General features: G+C 46.0%; 2 protein-coding genes and 1 pseudogene across 2 annotated transcripts; all 3 read left to right on the plus strand.

The window, feature by feature from the left end:
* The first annotated feature begins 1169 nt into the window (after positions 1–1169).
* LOC147960004 (uncharacterized) lies at positions 1170–2290 on the plus strand (annotated as a pseudogene).
* An 8887-nt stretch (positions 2291–11177) lies between these two features.
* On the plus strand, positions 11178–11751 carry LOC125523966 (uncharacterized). Its single transcript, XM_048689035.2, has one exon. The coding sequence runs from the start codon at positions 11295–11297 to the stop codon at positions 11526–11528; it is 234 nt and encodes a 77-aa protein (XP_048544992.1). The 5' UTR covers positions 11178–11294; the 3' UTR covers positions 11529–11751.
* A 2704-nt stretch (positions 11752–14455) lies between these two features.
* On the plus strand, positions 14456–18177 carry LOC125521682 (Major facilitator superfamily protein). The gene is made up of 9 exons (XM_048686737.2): positions 14456–14865; positions 14947–15091; positions 15919–16087; positions 16175–16436; positions 16871–16959; positions 17077–17259; positions 17355–17440; positions 17521–17605; positions 17704–18177. The coding sequence occupies exons 1-9, from the start codon at positions 14649–14651 to the stop codon at positions 17836–17838; spliced, it is 1371 nt and encodes a 456-aa protein (XP_048542694.1). The 5' UTR covers positions 14456–14648; the 3' UTR covers positions 17839–18177.
* Positions 18178–20160: the final 1983 nt, after the last annotated feature.

A 20160-nucleotide genomic window follows, 5' to 3' on the forward strand; every position in this document is an offset into this window, starting at 1 on the left:
AAACTTCTCTTCTTTTCTAAATCTTACCCAACCCAAGATATATTTCCCTTATTGAGCTTCCCCATTCAACCTTTGTAGATGGCTGCCGTACCTGAAGACTTCCTGACCACAGGATTTCCCGTGCTTCTCAAGGATAGCCTCAAGAAGTGCCAGTTTCACCGAGCCCCCATTTTCGCCTACCATGAGCATTGGATCAATGACACCGAGACGGAGTATCATGTGGAAGTGATCGTGAAGGCCAATGACTCTCCAACAAGCTGGTTCTTCGAGGGACCCCAAATGGCAACATTGGTTCTTGCCGTCGAGACAGCAACCCTCAAGGCACTCACCCGCCTCCGAGACCTTCTTCCAGAGATGGCAGACGAGTTGGCAACCCTTTTCTTGCCTTATCGGAAGGAAGGTGAGGATGAGAGCAGTGCACCAGCTCCACCATTAGAAGAAGGACTTCCACTCCGATTCCAGACCTACTTCAGCCTTTGTGCCGATAGTTTGGCACAACACTTGGCCTCTGAATCAATGGAACTCCGAAAGGAACTTCATGAGACCAAGGCACTTCTTCTTCAAGCACAAGGAAAGACGGATAGGATCAAGAAGGAAGGTGCTCCCCCTGGACAACCCGCAATCGCATACAGAGGCGAAAGACCCCCAAAGGATGGAGAACCACCACAGCAACACCGCATGAGCGCAAAGGAATACCGCAAGCTCTTCGCACCACCGGCAAAGCAACGCCGTGTTGAGCTCCTCCACTCCCCCACCCCTTCAAGTGAAGAGGAAAGTCAGGCCACCGATGACGAGGAGGAAGACCCAGAAGAGCCAGACTACGCGACCGAGCATTCCACCACTTAGGCATCATTCGCAACCCGGATATGCCCGTTAGTAACCCTTACGGTAGGATAGGTCGTGTACCCCTATGCGAAGTCGAGTCCTTGTAATGGTTCATATGAAACCATGTAGTGTTGCGTTTGCTTTCGAAGTGTTTGATGGACGTCGTGCTTTCCTACGGGAACTTGTAAGCGACTACATCACCCATTTGGATTTTAATGAATGTGTTTGGCCTTTTGGCCCTTGCATGAAAACAATTAGTGTCATACCAACCCCCTTACTAGGCGTCCCATCCATATTGCTTTCCCCATCTTTCCCAATCATGAGACCTTGACCGCTCCAACAGGATGCCTGTTGTAACTCGTACTGGTACCTCTACCCAGCAGCAAGAAGCCGGAGAAGGAGCCAGTCAGGACCAAACCCAAGGACAAGCTCCACCACCGCCACCACCTCCAAACATGGACATGGCTCAGCTTCTCCAAGCCTTCCGAGAGGAACGCCAACATTGCAGCCCTCCAAATGATTGCTCAAGCTGTCAATCGCCAGCCGGTGGGAAACGGCAATGGACGTTCCACGTTGGTGGAGTTCAAGAAGCATGCACCACCCACCTTCATCGAAACTGTTGAACCCCTGGATGCAGACGACTGGGTCCGCACCATTGAGGATCTATTGGAACTAGTCGGATGCACTGAGGACCGTGAGAAGGTGGCATATGCTGCTCACTGTCTCGGGGGAACTGCTAGAGCTTGGTGGGATGGATTCAAGGTCATGCATGCTGAGCAAAACATCACTTGGAATAACTTCAAGGCAGAATTCCGTAAGGCCCACATTCCTTCCGGAATCATGGCCATCAAGAAGCGTGAGTTCCGAGCCCTGAAGCAAGGTAGTAGCATTGTCAAGGAGTACATGCAGAAGTTCAGTGTTCTCTCAAGGTATGCCCCTGAAGATGTCAGCACTGATGCTGCCAAAAGGGAGCGCTTCATGGAAGGCCTTAACCAGACTCTGCAGTACTCGCTTGTTGTGTGTGACTGCCCGACCTTTCCTGATCTGGTGAACAAGGTACTCATGCTTGAAGACAAGCGACGTGCTTTGGATGATACCCGTAAGTGCAAGATGATCAGCAAGGGTAGCTCCAGCAACCAGAAGCCTCGCCCGTGGCAGCCCGCCCCGGTCAAGCCAACCTATCAGCAGCCAAGAGCTCCTGCACCCCGCACCAACTATCCACCTCAGCAGTATGCCAACCCCAGGCCAGCTTACAACAACCCCAATAACAATGCCGGCAAGAGCAGCAACCCCAACCAAGTCACTTGCTTTGGATGTGGTCAGCTAGGACACTACTCCAAGAATTGCCCCAACAAGAAGCCCGACGCCCCGCGCCCCAATGCGCAGAACCCAGGACAAGGCCGTGGAATGCCACCAAGGAACCAAGCTCCCCTCAACCCGCCCAACAACGGCAAGGGTCGTGTGAATCATGTCACTGCAGAAGAAGCCCAGGAAGACCCGGACGTCATGCTGGGTACGTTCCTTGTCAACTCAACACCTGCAACTGTCTTGTTTGATTCTGGAGCCACGCATTCATTTGTCACCCAAAAGTTTGCATTAAAAAGTGGCATGACCCCTACACCCCTGAATAACCCTATGGTGGTACAAACCCCCGGAGCAGAGATGAGAGCCAAGATAGGATGTAAAGGAGTCGGGATTGTCATTAATGGGGTAGACTTCCAAGCAGACCTTATCATCTTAAGATCGCAAGGCTTGGATGTGATCTTAGGAATGGATTGGCTCATCAAGCACCAAGGCTTGTTAGATTGTGCCAACCGGACCGTCACTATGACCAATGACCAAGGAGTCGAAGTTAAGGTTGCTCCCAACCCCTCCTCTGCTCAAGGTGCCCAAGTCAACTGTCTGTCAGAAGTTGGATTGGAGCAAGTGCCGGTAGTATGCGAATACCCCGATGTCTTTCCTGATGAGCTACCGAGAATGTCTCCTGACCGAGACATTGAGTTCATCATCGAGCTCATGCCCGGAGCAGGACCCATCTATAAGAAGCCTTATAGAATGGGATCGGAAGAGTTAGCAGAGTTGAAGAAGCAACTGGAAGAGCAGTTGAGGAAGGGATTTATCCGCCCTAGTGCCTCCCCTTGGGGATCACCTGTTCTGTTTGTGGTAAAGAAGGACGGTACCATCCACTTATGCATTGACTACCGCTCCCTCAATGAAGTTACAATCAAAGAACAAGTATCCACTTCCCAAGATTGAAGATCTGTTTGATCAACTCAATGGGGCCAAGGTGTTCTCCAAGATTGACCTCAGATCTGGGTACTACCAGCTGAAAATCAGACCCCAAGATATTCCGAAGACGGCATTTGTAACCAGATATGGCCTGTATGAGTGCACGGTCATGTCCTTTGGATTGACAAATGCCCCAGCTTACTTCATGTATCTCATGAATAAGGTCTTCATGGAATATTTGGACAAGTTTGTCGTTGTCTTCATTGATGACATTCTTGTCTTCTCGAAAACGGAAGAAGAGCACGAGCAACACTTGAGGATGGTCCTAGACAAGCTTCGAGAGCACCAACTGTATGCCAAGTTCAGCAAGTGTGAATTTTGGCTGCGTGAAGTTGGATTCTTGGGTCATGTTTTGACTGAAGAAAGATTGTCGGTCGATCCCACTAAGATTGAAGCCGTGACTGAATGGCAATCCCCAAGCAATGTGAAGGAAGTCAGAAGCTTCCTCGGACTCGCGGGATATTACCGCAAGTTCGTTGAAGGATTCTCAAGCATTGCACGACCCATGACTCAGCTCTTGAAGAAGGACAAGAAGTTTGAATGGAGCCGAAGTGTGAAGAAAGCTTCCAGGAGCTGAAGAAGAGACTGACCACCGCCCCAGTTCTGGCCACACCAGATATACACAAGGAATTTGTGATATATTGTGATGCGTCGAGAACCGGACTGGGAGGTGTTCTGATGCAAGAGGGCAGAGTCGTAGCTTACCTTTCAAGGCAACTACGGCCTCATGAAGAGAACTATGCTACTCATGACCTCGAGTTGGCAGCTGTAGTTCATGTCCTGAAAACATGGCGACATTACCTCCTAGGGAAGCGGCGTGAGATATACACGGATCACAAAAGTCTGAAGTATATTTTCACTCAGAAGGAATTGAACATGAGGCAGAGAAGGTGGCTAGAGTTGATCAAGGATTATGACCTCAGTGTTCAATACCACCCTGGGAAGGCTAATGTGGTAGCAGATGCATTAAGCAGGAAGGCTTGTTCCTTGAATGCTATGCTTAAGGAAAGGCTACCCGCCTTATATGTAGAACTTGAAAGCTTCGGGTTGGAACTGGTTGCACCAGGATTCTTAGCCAACCTTGAAGTCAAGCCTACCCTGATGGATGATATTAAGGAAGCTCAGAAGGGACACGAGAGTATTGAAGGCATCAAGAGGAAGATCAAGGCAGGCAAGGCCCCAGGATTCTCAGAGGATGAGCAAGGAATTGTGTGGTTTGGGAATCGCATTTGCGTACCCAACAAGATTGAGCTCAAGAATTTGATCTTGCAGGAAGCTCATGACACCCCGTATTCCATCCACCCCGGAGGAACCAAGATGTATCAAGACCTAAAGGAAAGATTCTGGTGGCATGGCATGAAGAGAGAGATAGCTACTTTCGTCGCTAAGTGTGACATATGCCAAAGGGTCAAGGCTGAACATCAGCGACCCGCTGGATTGTTACAGCCTCTCAAGGTGCCTGAATGGAAATGGGATAAAGTCGGAATGGACTTCATCACAGGATTACCTAGGTCAAATAAGGGACATGACTCCATCTGGGTCATAGTCGACCATTTGACCAAAGTAGCCCATTTCATTCCTGTCAAAACGACTTACAAGGGAAACCAGCTAGCCAGCCTCTACATCAACAGAATCGTAAGCCTTCATGGTGTTCCCAAGGAGATTGTGTCAGACCGAGGAACCCAGTTTACCTCAAGGTTCTAGAAGAAGTTCCAAGAGACCATGGGGACCAAGTTGTCCTTCAGCACTGCTTTCCACCCGCAGACCGGAGGTCAGACAGAATGAGTGAATCAGATACTCGAAGACATGCTCCGAGCCTGTGTCTTAGCATATGGAGCTAAGTGGGAAGATTCCCTCCCTTTCGCCGAGTTCTCCTACAACAACAGTTATCAGTCAAGCCTCCAGATGGCACCATTTGAGGTGTTGTATGGACCCAAGTGTCGCACACCCCTCAATTGGTCAGAGACCGGAGAAGGACTAGTCTTTGGGCCCGATATCCTCCGTGAAGCAGAAGAGCAAGTCCAGCTTGTCAGAGAGCGTTTGGAAACTGCCAAGTCAAGGCAGAAGAGCTACGTTGACTCACGTCGGAGAGACATGACCTTCCGAGTTGGAGACCATGTCTATCTCCGGGTCACACCTCTCAAGGGAACCCAGCGTTTCCATGTCAAAGGAAAGCTCGCCCCAAGATACATCGGCCCCTTCAAGATCACTGACCGACGAGGAGAAGTGGCTTACCAGTTGGAACTGCCACCTGAACTATCCGATGTGCACAACGTATTCCACGTGTCACAACTCCGGAAGTGTCTCCAAGTCCCAGACAAGCCTAATCTTTACAAGGATGTCGATCACCAAGCCATTGACCTTCAGCCTGATTTGACTTACCGTGAGAGGTCCATCTGCATTTTGGATGAGGCTGAGCGACGCACTCGAAGCCGCACCATCAAGTACTTCAAGGTCCAGTGGAGCAACCACACTGAAGCAGAAGCAACCTGGGAACGTGAAGACTACCTTAGATCCGAGTTTCCGTATCTCTTTAAAGCCTAGTTTAGGTATCTCGGGGGGGGGGGGGGGTAGGTCTGTCACACCCTGCATTTTGTAACATGTCATTTGCATTAATAAAGCAAGAAAAGTTGGGCCAACAAAAACTTTTGCATTATTTTGCTTTTATTTTGGAGTTGGTTTTCTCTCTGTGATTTTTTCAAGTGCTCTTTAAAGTCAACTACTCCACCTTCTGTACTTCATCTCCTTGCCCCAAACTTCTGCCCAATGATCATGCCATGTGTATAGTACAATATAGTATTTTCTTACAAAAATAATTTGGCCAAATAGTATTTTCAAAAATTAGTTTTCCAAAAACCCCTCGATTGAGGTTTGCACTGCAAGTACCTGATTTGGGGTATGAAAAATATTTCAAAAGGTATATTTGAAACCTATTAGATATAGGATTCCCATAAACCCCAAAAATATAATTTTAAAAGTTATTTTCCTATTTTATTTAAAATCTTTTTCTAAAGGCCAGAAATGGTCTTTAATAGGGAAAAATTATTTTATTATTTTAAAAATATTTGCCAAAAATCAGGGAAACTCAGTGGGCATATATTTCCCATATATAAGAGTTTCAACACATGGTCATGTTCAAAATATTGGACAAAACCTCCCAAAACCATTTCTTCCCATTTCAAGGATTTGAAATATTTCTACAGGAAATATTTCCATAAAAATCCAAGAAAAATCCAGCAAGTCACAAATTCATATTGTGATGATCTTGAAAAGCCTCACTTCAATCAAGGTCATTTTGGTCCACCAAAATGCCCCATAACCCTTTCTGTTCAGAACCTAATTTGAGCAAGTTTGTACTACCAACTTTCTCCCCTTAACCCCAACTTTTGTGAGCATGTTCACATGACCAAATGAAGCCACTACACCAAGTAGTGCATCAAGGAGAAGTGTTATGCTCAACTAGATCTACACAAGTCTATTTCTGCTCATTTCTAGGGTTTACAAAAGTTGCATTGGCAACTTTGCCCAAATAAGCTCCAAATTGGTGAGAGGACCTAATTATATGTGTCATTTCACCCTGTGGAGTCTCATGGCAATTGGAAATCATTTGCTTGCCAAAACCTTTATCAAACACCTTCTGCCACTTTTCAAAAATCACCATTTTGACCACTAAAACTATTCTCCTTGAGCTCAACTTTTTTACCACAGCTCCTCCTAGTCCCATTTCACCTCCAGTAACAATGGAAAATCCACAGCTCCATTATTGGATGGGTGAAACCACCTCTTTCTCTCTCTGGACAGCCCATTTCTCCCTCTTCTTCTACCTCTCTCCTCTCCTACTGGCCATCCAGAGCATCCAATGCCTCTCCCTACTTCTTTACTCCACCCTTGAGCTACTGGACACGGTTGGCCGCTCCCACAAGGCATAGAAAATGCCATGCCGGCCATTTGGGCGCTCTGGAGCGCGCTACAGTGCGCTCCCGTACTGTAGCCGCCCTCTGCCCGACGCCTCCGACCACCTCGGGCCTTCCCCGCGCGCCTGCCGATGCGCCTCGGCGTCCGCAGCACGCTACGCGGTCGGCCCCCTCCTCTCTCCTCCTCCTCGCGCCTCCGTGCTAGCAAACACCGGCCGCCCGAGCATGCCAATGGCGCGGCTCACACGCGCGCACCTCTGACCTCTCCCCACTCCCTCTCTCTGTCCCTCCCAACGTAGTCGACGTCCAGGAACACCCCAGACATGTCCACGCGCGTCCCCGTGACCCACAGCAACGGCAACAACCTCGCCGGCGCACGGGTCTATGGTGAGCCGTGGCTCGCCTACTTAAAGGCCTCCCCGAGCCCCCCTCTCCTCACCACTCACTCTCTCACTCCCCTAAACACCCCCCTACACCAGTCACCCCTCTCCAGATGAGCCCGAGCTCGAGATCGAGCTCGAGCTCCGCCGCCTCGGGTCGCCGTCGATCCCACGGTACAGGCCTCCCCTGCTCCTCCTCTGCCTCGATCTGGAACCCCCGAGCACCCCTGACCATTTCCCCCTTCTTCCCCGCCTCTTTTGCAGCCGGAAACGGCCGGAGCCGTTGACGCCCGAAGCCTCTCCGCCGCGAGACCTCGTCGTCGGCGAGCCAGGCAACTCCGGTGACGTCCACCACCTCCACCCGAACGGCGACTCGACGCTGAGTCCAGCCGTACCCTCGCCCGACCTCGCCGTGGCCTACATCGTCGCCGGTGAGCTCGCCGCCCTCTCTGACCCAGGGTTGACGACAACGGCCGTGGGGCCCGTCCGTCAGCCTCATGCCCTGACGCCTGGGCCCCGCCCGTCAGGTTTGAACCTGGCGCGCGCGTGCACCAGTGCGCTGGGCCGCCTCTCTGGCTGGGCCTGCTGCCCTGCGGCTGTTCTGGCCCAGCAGGCACAGGGCCCTTTTCTTTTTCTTTTTCTGTCACTTTTCGAAAAATTCCACAGGATAAAATATATGTCCAAATAAATTAATTCCAATTCCTAAATTCCCAAAATATTGCAACCTATTTAATGGTGCAACTTTCATTCAAATCCAACAACCTTTTCTTCACTGTAAATATTTAAATGTGATTTTAAGCATTTAAATATGCCTTTGTAAATCCATTTCTCCTATTCTGCTACTCCAAATCCAAAACTAGGAATTTTCTCCTTCTTAGTTTTCCACCTAGTATTTTACAAAAATGAGTTGACATTTTTCTGAGCACTTTGGTTTTTCTGTTTTATTATTGCCTTATTTTCTCGTTATTATTTTGCGACGATAGATTGCGTTGCTGACGAAGGAGTTGGACCAGAAGACTTTGAAGACCCAGAAGACTTTGTTGAGCCAGGCAAGCAGCCCTTTGACCATGTCTATGAAACCCTTTTTATGCATGTCATATAGCACCATATTGTTGTTGCAACGGAATCATGATGAGGCGGTAACCACTTTGATGGGTTGCCTCTGTTACTTCCTCGTTGATACTTGCATTCTGCATGACCCTACCTCCTTATGAGGGTTATGCCGGTGGAAGTAGATAGGTTGCTAAAGTAGTGCTACGCAAAAAGGGACGGGAATATGCATAGTGATGGAGACAAAGTATTTTCAAAAGACTTTTCGAAAACCCCATCGGGTGCCACTTATGCCCGGGGGAGATGATGAGTTGGGTAGCCACTTGATGACGAAGTGGTGTACCGAGGCAAGTGTGTGTTGTTTTCAAAACGGATTGGTTTAAGTTGCGACCGTTATTCCAACCTTACATGCGCAACCACTCTACCCTTGTATGGGAAAGGGCATTATTGATTACCTAGGCCGATACTAGCTTGGAGCCCGCATTACTAGTGACGGGGGAGATTTGGTGCTCTCTCTTGGGACGGGGTCGTGCGAGGTAGGGCGGCCATGACTGTCTTCACAGGGCACCGGACACACCGTTGGTACCCTGTGCTTGTGGTATGTGATGAAAATGGGAGCGAGGCTCCACAATTTTAAGATGTGAAATGTTGGGCACGGGGGTTACTGCCAATCGAGTGGACTCTATGTTAGTGTCGTCTAGGGAAAGATAGTGATCGGGTGCTTACCCCGGGTACTTGAGATACCGCGGGTCGTGGATGACACGGAAGTTCCCCGGATCTTGTGGGTAAAGTGTGCAACCTCTGCAGAGTGTAAAACTATTCGAATAGCCGTGTCCACGGTCAAGGACAGTTGGGTAACCGCTCTTGGGCTACGTCCACATGTTTACAAACCAGTGTGTGTGTTTGGATAAGTGGAAGAACTACTTGGGTCAAGTCAAAGGACTTGACATGATTGAGTTGGGTTGATGCCCACTCTATTTATGTTGATATCTGTAACCTTCCTCATGGTTAATTGAATTCTCCGGATGCATGCCTTACAAGTTGTTGAACATGTCATTGCACTCAAAACTAGCTTTCCACAAAAATTTACCTATATCATGCATTATTGTACCTTGAACCAAAACATGGGTTGCTTGCGAGTACATTCAAAGTACTCATTGGCTTGCCACTGGTTATTTAATTGGCCAGGCATGGAAGAACAGGAGTTCGAAGAAGAGTTCTTTGGAGACGAATATGCGAACTAGGACGTTTCCCAGTCAGAATGCCTGTAGGGTTAAGGCAGATGGCATGGGTTCTACTCATCGACGAAGATTTCCGCTGCTTGTGTTTCATTTGATGTTCAGCCCTTAAGGCTTTATCAATGTAAGACTTGACCATAATGGTCATAATTTGTGTGAGACGGTATGTATGGATGTAAGACTCTTGTTATTCAGGTTCTGTGTGTTCAGTGAGCATTGATCTTTGAGATCACTGTACACGTGCATTCGGTGATCTCGACTTATGAGTCGGGGTCCCCACAATTTCACTTTTGCCACTCTTAGCTTTTGATAATATATCACTTTTGCCATTCAGTGGCAAAAGCAAAATTTTCAGAGTGGTAATTGTGATACATTGTCAAAAGCTAAAAGTGGCAAAAGTGAAATGAAAAATTATCGGTTTTGCCATGGAATGGCATTTGTGATGTATTGTCAAAAGCAAAGAGTGGCAAAAGTGAGATGTCAAATTCTAGAGTGGCATAAGCAACATTGGCAAAAGCTAGAGTGGCAAAAGCAAAGTTTTCCCTTCTCCGAATATCTGAATGCACCTCCAAATCAGCTTCCCGTGTAACATTGTTCCATGAACTTGTTCTCACAATAATACGGATTTATATATTCCAAGTTCTCCATTATTTACTTGACCTGATGACATGCCTCTCTGCACCAATAGGGCTCAACTTTTTAAACTGAATATTGTACATCTATACTGAATTTAGTGTCTCCTTGTATTGGCTGAAACAATTTGTGATGTGCCATAGATACACGAGCAGTTTTAGCATGTTCCCTCTTACACCCTCTTTTCACATGAGAGGTAAGAGTACGTAGTAGATCTGAGCCGTTGATCACATTAATTAGTGGTTGGATTAATTTTTAACTTCTTACCTTATATGTAAAAAGAAGGGGTAAGAGGGAGCATGTTAAAATTTGCCATAGATATACACTTAGGTGCTCACTCGCTCACAAATATATTTGTGATGTGCTAATTGGTTTCTGCAGTACAGGATATGCTCCTCCTCTTGAGAACACAATTTGCATTCCTGTCAGCAGTAGTAAATTGGGTAGCCGGATATCTGGATTTGTCATCATACACGAGAGATTCAGAATTCTCAGAAATAAACCAAGCTTGAAGCTATTTTCAGATTACATATTGCCATGTTTTGTCCTAGCTTCGTCATCGTTATGGGCTGGGTCCGGTGTACAATACAATATTTTAATCTGTCGATCGATTGCCATGTTAGCAATCCATTAGGGAACAAACCATCCTAAACTTGGCCTGCTTATAGCAGCTGACTACGGCATGTGTAAAGGAAACACTCAAGGGATCCCTTGCGTGCTGTGTAGGCCGACTGTGTCCAAAAAGAGAAGCGGCATGCGTACCTGTCAACCAACACGTTGCCGCAGTTAAATCTCTCTTTAGGGTCCCTTGCCTCCAAAGTATGGCATCCCATTGCATGGACCGCCTATTTCCTCCCTTACCAAGTTACCAAGTCACAGTGAGCTCCAAGCATCCAGAGAGTAACAACCGAACACAGTGTCAAAATTGTGCTTGTGTGCGTGACATAGAAATTAGAAAAGGAGAGATGGCGACGACGGACTGGGGCCCAATCGTCGTGGCGGTGGTGCTGTTCATCCTGCTGTCGCCGGGGTTCCTGTTCCAGCTGCCGGCGAGGGTGAGGGTGGTGGAGTTCGGCAACATGGGCACTAGCGGCTTCTCCATCCTCGTCCACGCCATCCTCTACTTCTGCTTGCTCACCATCGCGGTTGTGGCCATCGGAGTGCATGTGTATGCCTCCAAACCCGGTCCAGTAGGGTAACTATGTGCCTACTCTCCGGTCATTCATGGGGTGCTTTTTTGTTTGAACAGGGGCAGGGGCTCCAAGGCCCCAGAAGCTGCCAATCATGGGGTGCTGTGTTGGTGTTGGATTCCTTTGATTTGTTTGCCTGTCTTTCTATCTTTTGGACACAGAACTAAGTGAGAAATGAAAATTATGTATGTATAAATCGTGTGTTTATAAAGATGACATGCATGATGCATCCACGAAATTTGAGCAAATTGGTTCCTATTGATTTTTCTTCGCACTCGAGGTCGGAGAACCAGTCTATTTCTTAGGAGCCCCCGTGAAGAGTTGAGCGCTCCTTTCTTCAATGGTGTTCGGTGTCATGTCACGTCGACAACCCTTCTTCCCTTTGCCTGTGTCTGATGTTCAAAATTTGGGATTGTTCCGTTTGGTCTATTGACATGTCTGCCAACCTGTCGATTCAATTGGCGAACCAAAGCAAAAAATAACGCCCGAGCTTATGAAACGTCGTCCCTAGACTCTAATCCCCTTGGCTCTCGCGTCGCCCGCCACAGGCGATACAAGAGTGACCTGACCCCAGCCCTACCGTCACCCCTCCCCCTCCTCTCACATGCATGCCGTCTTGCGAAGGTATCGTTGCAAGGGGGAGGGTGGTGTTCTGGCTCACAGTCCTCCCTAGAGGTGTCATTCAAGGGAAGGGTGGGGGGTTTTGGACCCGCTGCGAGGTGTTTTGTGGCGCCGGCGGTGCTCCGCTCTCCGGAACGTCGGCAATGTTGTTGGCAAGTTGGTTCTTCTATAATGATTCATCGGCTCTCTGCCCTGTTTGCCTCTAGATTATCGGTCGATGGACGGTTTCCGCATGTTGTGCCACGATTTGGGCGTAGGGGACATCTGGATCTCCCCTTCGACATTGGCCCGAGTCGATGGGCATCTGAATCGACGTTTTCTCCATGCGGTCCAGATCCTCTCGTCTAGCTTGGTTGTTTTTCTACCGGATGTTGTTGCTCTGTTGTTTGAGTTTGCATCAGGCCCTCCAGCGGTTTGATTCAGGTTTCGTTGTGGTGGTCCCTTCTAATTGTTGCTTTGCTTTGTAGTTCTTGATCGTGAGCGAGCTTCGCCTGCTATCTTTCATTTTTTATCAAGCTCCATTGTATCTTAGCCGGTTGATCGCTTCATTAGTTTGGAGTTGGGCATTTATGCTTTGCTCTAGAAAAACAACGCATGCACCATATGATCGAAGCCATGGGAAAAGAGAAGCACCAATTGGAGAACCGATGAGACCTACATTGAGTGTACCATGACCCAACCGTCATCAGATGTAGCCATGCCCCTAGAAGGCCTCCTCCAACATGGGTAGGTAGAGCGATAGGGAACTGTGGACGACACCTCCACACACCCCAATGGTGGCTTCGCTCTATCCCCGGGCAACATCAAAATCCCAACAAAGCGACACGGGTTCCCTCACGGCTAGGCTTAGATCAAACCATCGCTCACGACCAACGGACAAGTGGGATGCACAACAAAAACAAATTTTTGTGTCTTGAAGTCATGTTTTGAGTTTCGAATATAGCCTTTGGCCCCCTCCGAACATCTAAAATTTGTGTTTTGCCTCCCTGAAAATCATGTCTAGCTTCGCCACTACTAGTGTACAATATATTTTTTGCTGTTGAAGTTGAAGGCTGTACTTCGTCTTGGGTAAATCAAGTTGGATATATACACCTATTAACATGTTGAATTTTCTTGTGTGTTTTTAGCTGCTAGCTACTCATGTTGAATTTAGGTTAACCATATTGACCTTTTCAAGTTGCATACTTGATACACAAGCTCGTTTACCAAAATCTAAGTTAATTAAAATGACGTATGTATTTACTGTGTTTAAAAAGAAACAATTAACAGGCTCCTTTGAAGTCAAATACACAAATCAAGTAGGCTGTAATTTTTGAAAACATTGTGTTTGACTTGCAAATTTGAGATGTCTTGGCTATTGGCACCTTGTCAAATCGCATTGATGATCCACCTCGTTCACCCAAACTAACAATATGTCCATTATACTTTAACAAGTACTGCCTTCATTCACTCTTATAAGTTTTTTTTGCGGGTGAAAACTTGTATTACTCAATCACAAGATCCTTACAATCATCAAAAGCTAAAGACAAAGCAACTTCAGGGCCAGACCCTAACCAAGTCATGGTTCTGCCCTCATCTCTAGCAAACTTAGCTAAATTATCACTAACATTATTCTGAGTTATAAGATGTTCTAACTTTTTTAAACCGGATGTATATAGATGCATTTGGTGTGTTTATTTACTCATTTCAGTTCATATTAGTCCATATTAAAATATCCAAAACACCTTATAACGGTGAATGGAGGGAGCACAAGTTAAAGCTGAATTTTACATAACTCGCCCGCAAAAACAGTCACCAGCAATTTGGCATGAATTAGTTAGAGAATAATAGTACTCCTTTTTTTGTGTTCCAAATTAGGGACATGGAAAATAAAATATTATAACACAAAGAGAAGCATCCACGAGGGGAAATACCCAATCGATCTTGGGTCCCATTTGCACCTGATTTGAAAGTAACAATTTATAAATTGCAAAGTAAGTGAAAAATTCTAAAACTTTTGGAACAAGAATAGTATAGTTATATACTCGTGTTAAAAGTTCCTTGAAGGAATGACTTTTATGGACTCTAGGACAAAAAGACAAAATGAATAAAAAAGAGTATGAATAGTAACATTTTAATAGTGTCGATTTTGTTTTTGTGTTGCCTAGAATGCCATGGAATTCATTCCTTCGTAAAAAATGCACACGAATATAACGCTATGCTATTCTTGTTTCCAAGAAGTTTCAGAAATTTTTGACTAATTTTGTAAAATTTAATTTTCGACCCAAAGATCCGCGTGAAAAGCCCATATTATCATATACCCCAACGAGCCCAGTGGTTATCCAGATCGGCCCATAGAGCCGACTCCGCGACCACCCCATTCCTCTTGCTGGTCCCCGTCCGAGTCGCCGGAAACGTGAACTCGCCAGAAACCAGCGTGCCGGCGCCGCCGCTTCCGGATCCGGCCCAGCCGCGGACCGGGGCGGCCAGGCGGAGGCCTCTCGGCTCCCCTGACAATCGATCCCGCTGATGGGGATGGTGGTCGAGAGGGAGGAGTGGGTGCTCACCCCCCTCGCTTACCCGCTCATCTCCGCCGCATCACTCGCCGCCGTCCTCCTCCTCCCACACTTCTCCCGGCCACACGCCGCCGTAGTCACCCCTTCCTCGCCCTCTCCCTTTGACGTGGGCACCACGCCCTTCCTCCGCTTCCGCCGCGCCTTCCTTCTCCTCTTCTGCCTTGCATCCGGTAAGCAGCACCACCCATGCCCCCCTGCACTTTGTAGAGTTGACGAGGGCGGCTCTAGTGATGTTTTCTATTGCTGTGTAGTGGCGGAGGGGATCCAGTCGGTGTTCGGGGAGGATGAGTTCGTGCGGTGCGGGTTCGGCAGGGAGCAGATGGCCGCGCGCCTTGCCGCGGCCACGGCCGCCGCGCTCTTTCTCGGCGGTGCATCTGGCGTTGTCTCTGACAAATTGTGAGTTCTCCATTTGGATCATTTGTTTACATCGAATGGTGAAACATTTTCTGTAAATTGTTTCATGTGCATAGCCTGCATATGTGAGTTGTATAGCATTGCAACTCAGAACAGTCTCAACCACATTCCAATGTTTAAATAGAACATAATCCTGGCAACCAGTTTCTATCTTGGTAGGTGCCTGTTTATAGAACTCTGTTTCGACTCTAGAAATTCTATGCTGTTTTGTTCAGTAGAGTAGAGTATTAGACTGACTGATTCCATATTAGAGTTATGTTTCTATCGATCAAGTTCAAGGGTCCATATTAAAGTTATATTTCTTCATTTATGTTATGTCCCACCTCACAAAAGCCTGTGGAATGAGATATAGAATAACTGTATAAGTAACCTGTTTATTAAGTATATGTGCGCCCCTTTAGCACTATATTTGTTACTCATCCATTCTGCTTTAAGATGTTCTTCCAACAAATATGAACTGTAAAATGGTATACGAAGTTCAAAAACTTAAAGTGTCACGTGAGAATGTTGATAATACAGAGAGTAGGCCATACTACCAAGGACATTTATAACTTGGTATGATTAAGTGCTTCTTTAAACCGGTATAATTAATTGTTTGTATAGCATACCTCTGTGTATATTTCTGTTCCACATCAGTTGGTCTGTGTTACTGTTTGATAATATGTTATGATTTTCTGTTATGTGCATCTCCATGGATTTCAGGCCCATTAGATAACTAGATCTTCTCTCTCCCTATTAATATCGTGTAAAACGAGAACCTATTTTTATTGTTCTAATCGGTATATACATTTGTTTACTAAAATTCATAGAGGACCACAGAATGCTTGCATATTCTACTGGATGCTTCAGCTTGCAGTGGGTGGCTTGAAGAGTTTCAGTGGGCTTCGTTGTGCATGGGTCAACAATTTCATTTTGGCTCTTGCATCCTCAATGTTCTGCTTCTGTTTTGAGACATGGATTGTGCTGGAGCATGAGAAGGTTTGTGTTTGCATAGACATTTTCTGTTGCTATTTCTGCCTTCATCAATGGTGTCCCAGTTTTAACCATTTTAGGCCGAATTTTCAGCAAGGCCAGAAGCAAGATTCGCTGTTTGATACCTTCTGGCTGATGACATTCTTTGAATCAATATCCCTTGTTGGAAGTCAAGGAATCACAAACTTATTGCTTGATGATGATAACAAAGGAATCTTGCTTCCGTATACGTTTGCAGCCTTAGTATCAATAATAGGAATATTGTATATCAGAAAAGCACCAAGTATCAGTACCGCCCATCATGCATCTGTCATTGGAAGCTACCAAAAATCATTTTTTGCTCATGTCCTCAGAGGTGAGTGGTGAGTATACCATCCTGTTTATTTTTTCATGCTTTCTGTATCATTTTTGTTAATGGATCTTTAATACTGTTAGCAAGGTAATGTCCTCGAATAGCTAAAGGATGAAGTAGATAGAGGTATGAAATGTCCTGTCATTGTCTTGTGGCTTTGCGTTTGAGGCTATTGAGATTCCTGTATTATTATCCTTAACAATATGATACTTTTTGGGTTTCTTGGACTATGCTTGGATTAGGAGCTGTGATAGTTGAATAAGAAAGCAGTTGTGAATTTATGATGTGAACAATGGAACTTTTGTTGTTATCCCCCGGAGTTTACAGCTAATTGTGAACTAATGAATAGAAAACTCACCTCTTATCATCTGGTCAAGCTTCTTCGGTGCCTGCACTTTTCACTTTCATCTCTGACAAGAATCTCCTGCTTGTTTCAGACAAAAGAGTGCTGATTCTGGTCTTAGCTCAAGCAAGTGTCCAGTTCTCTGTATCAGCCTTTTGGTTCCTCTGGGCACCAACGATAGTGGTATGAGTTTGTACCTTAGTTTTTTCTGCTAGCTTTCCTTATGTTGTTGTGCTTGATCAGGGTTTGATTGAAGACCGAAGTCACACTTATACACTCACAGATCTGTTAATGTAACAGGCTGACGGAAGGGATGCTCCTCTGTCACTAATCTACCCATGTTTCCTGGTCTCGAGAATGCTTGGAAGTGCTGCTGTTCCATGGTTTTATGGAGCCATGGCTCCTTTCCAGAACGAGGATAGCCTGACAACAGCATACATTGCCGCTGGGCTTGCTTTGTCAGTTGTGGCTTATGATTACCAGGTACACCATAATGACCGTGTATATCTGCAAGCCAACATACATCTACAGTTTAAAGTTTGTGTCGTGAGTCTAATGAGTCTTGTTTCTTTCGACAGGAGATTGGAACACTGGTGATACTGTTCTGCATCTTCCATGCGTCCATGGGCTTTATTTTACCTTTGCTGGCCAGATTTAGGACAATGTAAGTGAAATGGTTTCGATAAATTTCAGATTGAAGCCCACTTTGTTAGAGCTCTATTTACATGGTTGACACTGCTGAAGGTACCTTCCAAATGAACTACGTGGGGGCATGATGAGCTTTTCCCTAGCACTGGGAAATGCACCTATGTTCATTTTCCTAATACAGGTAGCCCTTTCTTGGCGGTAAATGTTAATGTGCCGCATGTTTACACGGTGGCATGTTTACACAGTGGTTGACAGCACTCCTTTATTTTCTGTGTGCAGGGCGCCTACCATGGGAACATCGCAAATTCAACCATTCTAGGTCTTGCAGCCTGTGGCCTTTTGTCTGCCGGGGGCTGCATTCATATGCTGCGGCGGTGGAGAAAACACACCCGCCAAAACGTGCGCAGTCTATAGGATGATGATAAACTACAATACCGGCTTGGAAGGTGTTATGTTTGTAGCATGCTCATTTTTCCTCGGCTTTTGACCATTGGATCCTCACGGTTAATTAGCATTGTCTATGCCCTGATCAATGGTGCAGCATACCAGAAAGTAGGTGTATGAAATGTTTTCTCTGTGTTAAAAAGACACATTATTCAAATCGACGTCGACCGTATCCTGTAGACACGTAAAGAGGCTGCATTTTCGCCGCATAAATACTGTGATGATGTAAATGTTATGGTAGAGTCGTTTTTGTACTCTTTTCCGTGAAGCTAAATTCCAGTTGCAAATGGGACTCATAGATTACAAAGTTGGTGCTTGTCCTCGACAATGTAATGTACCAGCACACTTGTTAGCTGGTTATGGCTCAAGGGCAATGATCAATGGCCAGTGTTTGTGGCTGTCTGATCTCCCCATAGATGTATCTGGTGCTGTGGCCGGTGATATTGCCGCGACCACTATTTAATGGAATGCATGGTGTTTCTCGTAAAAAAAAATCGTTTTTGTACTAGAACGTACCCTTGTGCCTTGTAAAGACCATTGCAAATATTTCTTCTCTTATAATCTAAAAGAGTCCCTCTCCACGTAGTATGCCTGACGCTTCAGGATTATTGGTCCCTGAATCTTTTCACCACCGAACTTTGCAGTGAATCGTACCCTGAGAACCTTTAACCTTTGTTTATCGTTTGTGATTGCGTTGGTCGGCTGGGATTGAAAAGTGGGAATCGTATCTGCTCGTCCCTAGCCCCTATAAAGATGAGCAGATACTGTCATGTACACAGAAGCATATGTTAAGTGCTAACAAATCCGATTCGCAGACCACCGTATCTTCTCCGTCCACGACCAAAGATATCTCCCTCTCCGTGTGTTCCCAGCCTAGCCCGGAAGCTGCAGTCGTGTTTACCTTGCAAATTTGACGCAAGTCAGTTCATTTCCATGGAGAGCAGAAAAATTCCTCGAGTGCCAAACGGAACCTCAGGCATGTTCAACACGAACCCTTAAATCGCCCGCAAACGATTGAACCGAGCTGTCCGGACACACTTTATCATCCATCCAAGAAAACACTCCTGAGGGCTGGCCAGCCTTTTCGGGTTGTGCGGCTCGACGGCGGTCTACGTGCCGGCGTCCGGTGCACTCGATCGGCCAACGTGTTTTCCCTGCGGCACAGGATCATCAGTACGCTAATGCGCGTACGGGTCGAGGTGAGGACGGTCAATGTCGACGTGCGAGTGACTTCGGGCTTAAGCCTTCTGGTTCTAGACTTCTAGGGCACATGGAGGCCAAGTGAGCTGAACCTGCTGTGATGCCACGCCACGAAGCAACGGTCAGCTCGCACCGACGGAGTGAATCGGAACGGTGTCCAGATTTGTCGCTTCTTCCCTTCTCGATTCGATCTGTTGCTGCACGAAATGCATCGATCGTGGTTTTGAAATATCCGCACGGTCTCTACTCTCTAGGAATATGGTTTAACGGTGAGTTGAGCTTTCAGGTACACGTGTTTGCAGCAAGCGGTAATTTCTTACAATAGAAAAATCAAGGTATCATCAATCTATAAAGGTAATGGCGTTCTGCAACAGGGTAAATTTCTGCGACACGAATACAATTCCGCTTGTGTCTCAACAATACCAGCAAGGATGTCAACCTTGCTGGCCTTGCTAACTATACAAGTTAACTAAAAGATAAAGTAGTAAATAATATTTTTTGTATCGTCAAAATAAAAATATAACTACTTTTAAAAAATAATATATATATATATATATAACTAGAAATGAAAGTATAGGTAAAAATTACTGCAAGTTGAGTTTTATTATGCTAAAAACTGGATTGGGTTTCATAGGTTCATCCGGTGTATCTCTCCAATGCATAGAAATGCGGCAAAATGACATAGTCAAGTGAAAAAAATGCAGAATGAAATATATCATGCCACGTTATATGTGATGTGTTCATATTATATAGGCAGTACGTCATAGATCAAGACATTCTCTGCATCAATAGCTAATAATCCGTTCATAGGTCATTCATATGAATCATTTCAGTCCTCATACAAGCATTTATCCTTAGTGACAATAATACAACACAAGTTTTTTTCACTTTCTGACACTTCAATACTTTATTTGCAAGATTAAACCCAACTAATGAACATCATTCCCAGTATGTATTATCTATCTAAACTGACCAAGACTAAAACGTGCAACTAAAGAGAATTATGCACCTATAAATTAGACATAAAGTATCCTTAAATCTAAAATAATAATTCATCAAATGGCCAACATCACCCTAGAGTTTATATCATAT

This window comes from Triticum urartu, chromosome 7A (genome assembly GCF_056163025.1).
Source record: "Triticum urartu cultivar PI428250 chromosome 7A, HENAU_Tu73, whole genome shotgun sequence".
Classification (NCBI taxonomy): domain Eukaryota; kingdom Viridiplantae; phylum Streptophyta; class Magnoliopsida; order Poales; family Poaceae; genus Triticum; species Triticum urartu.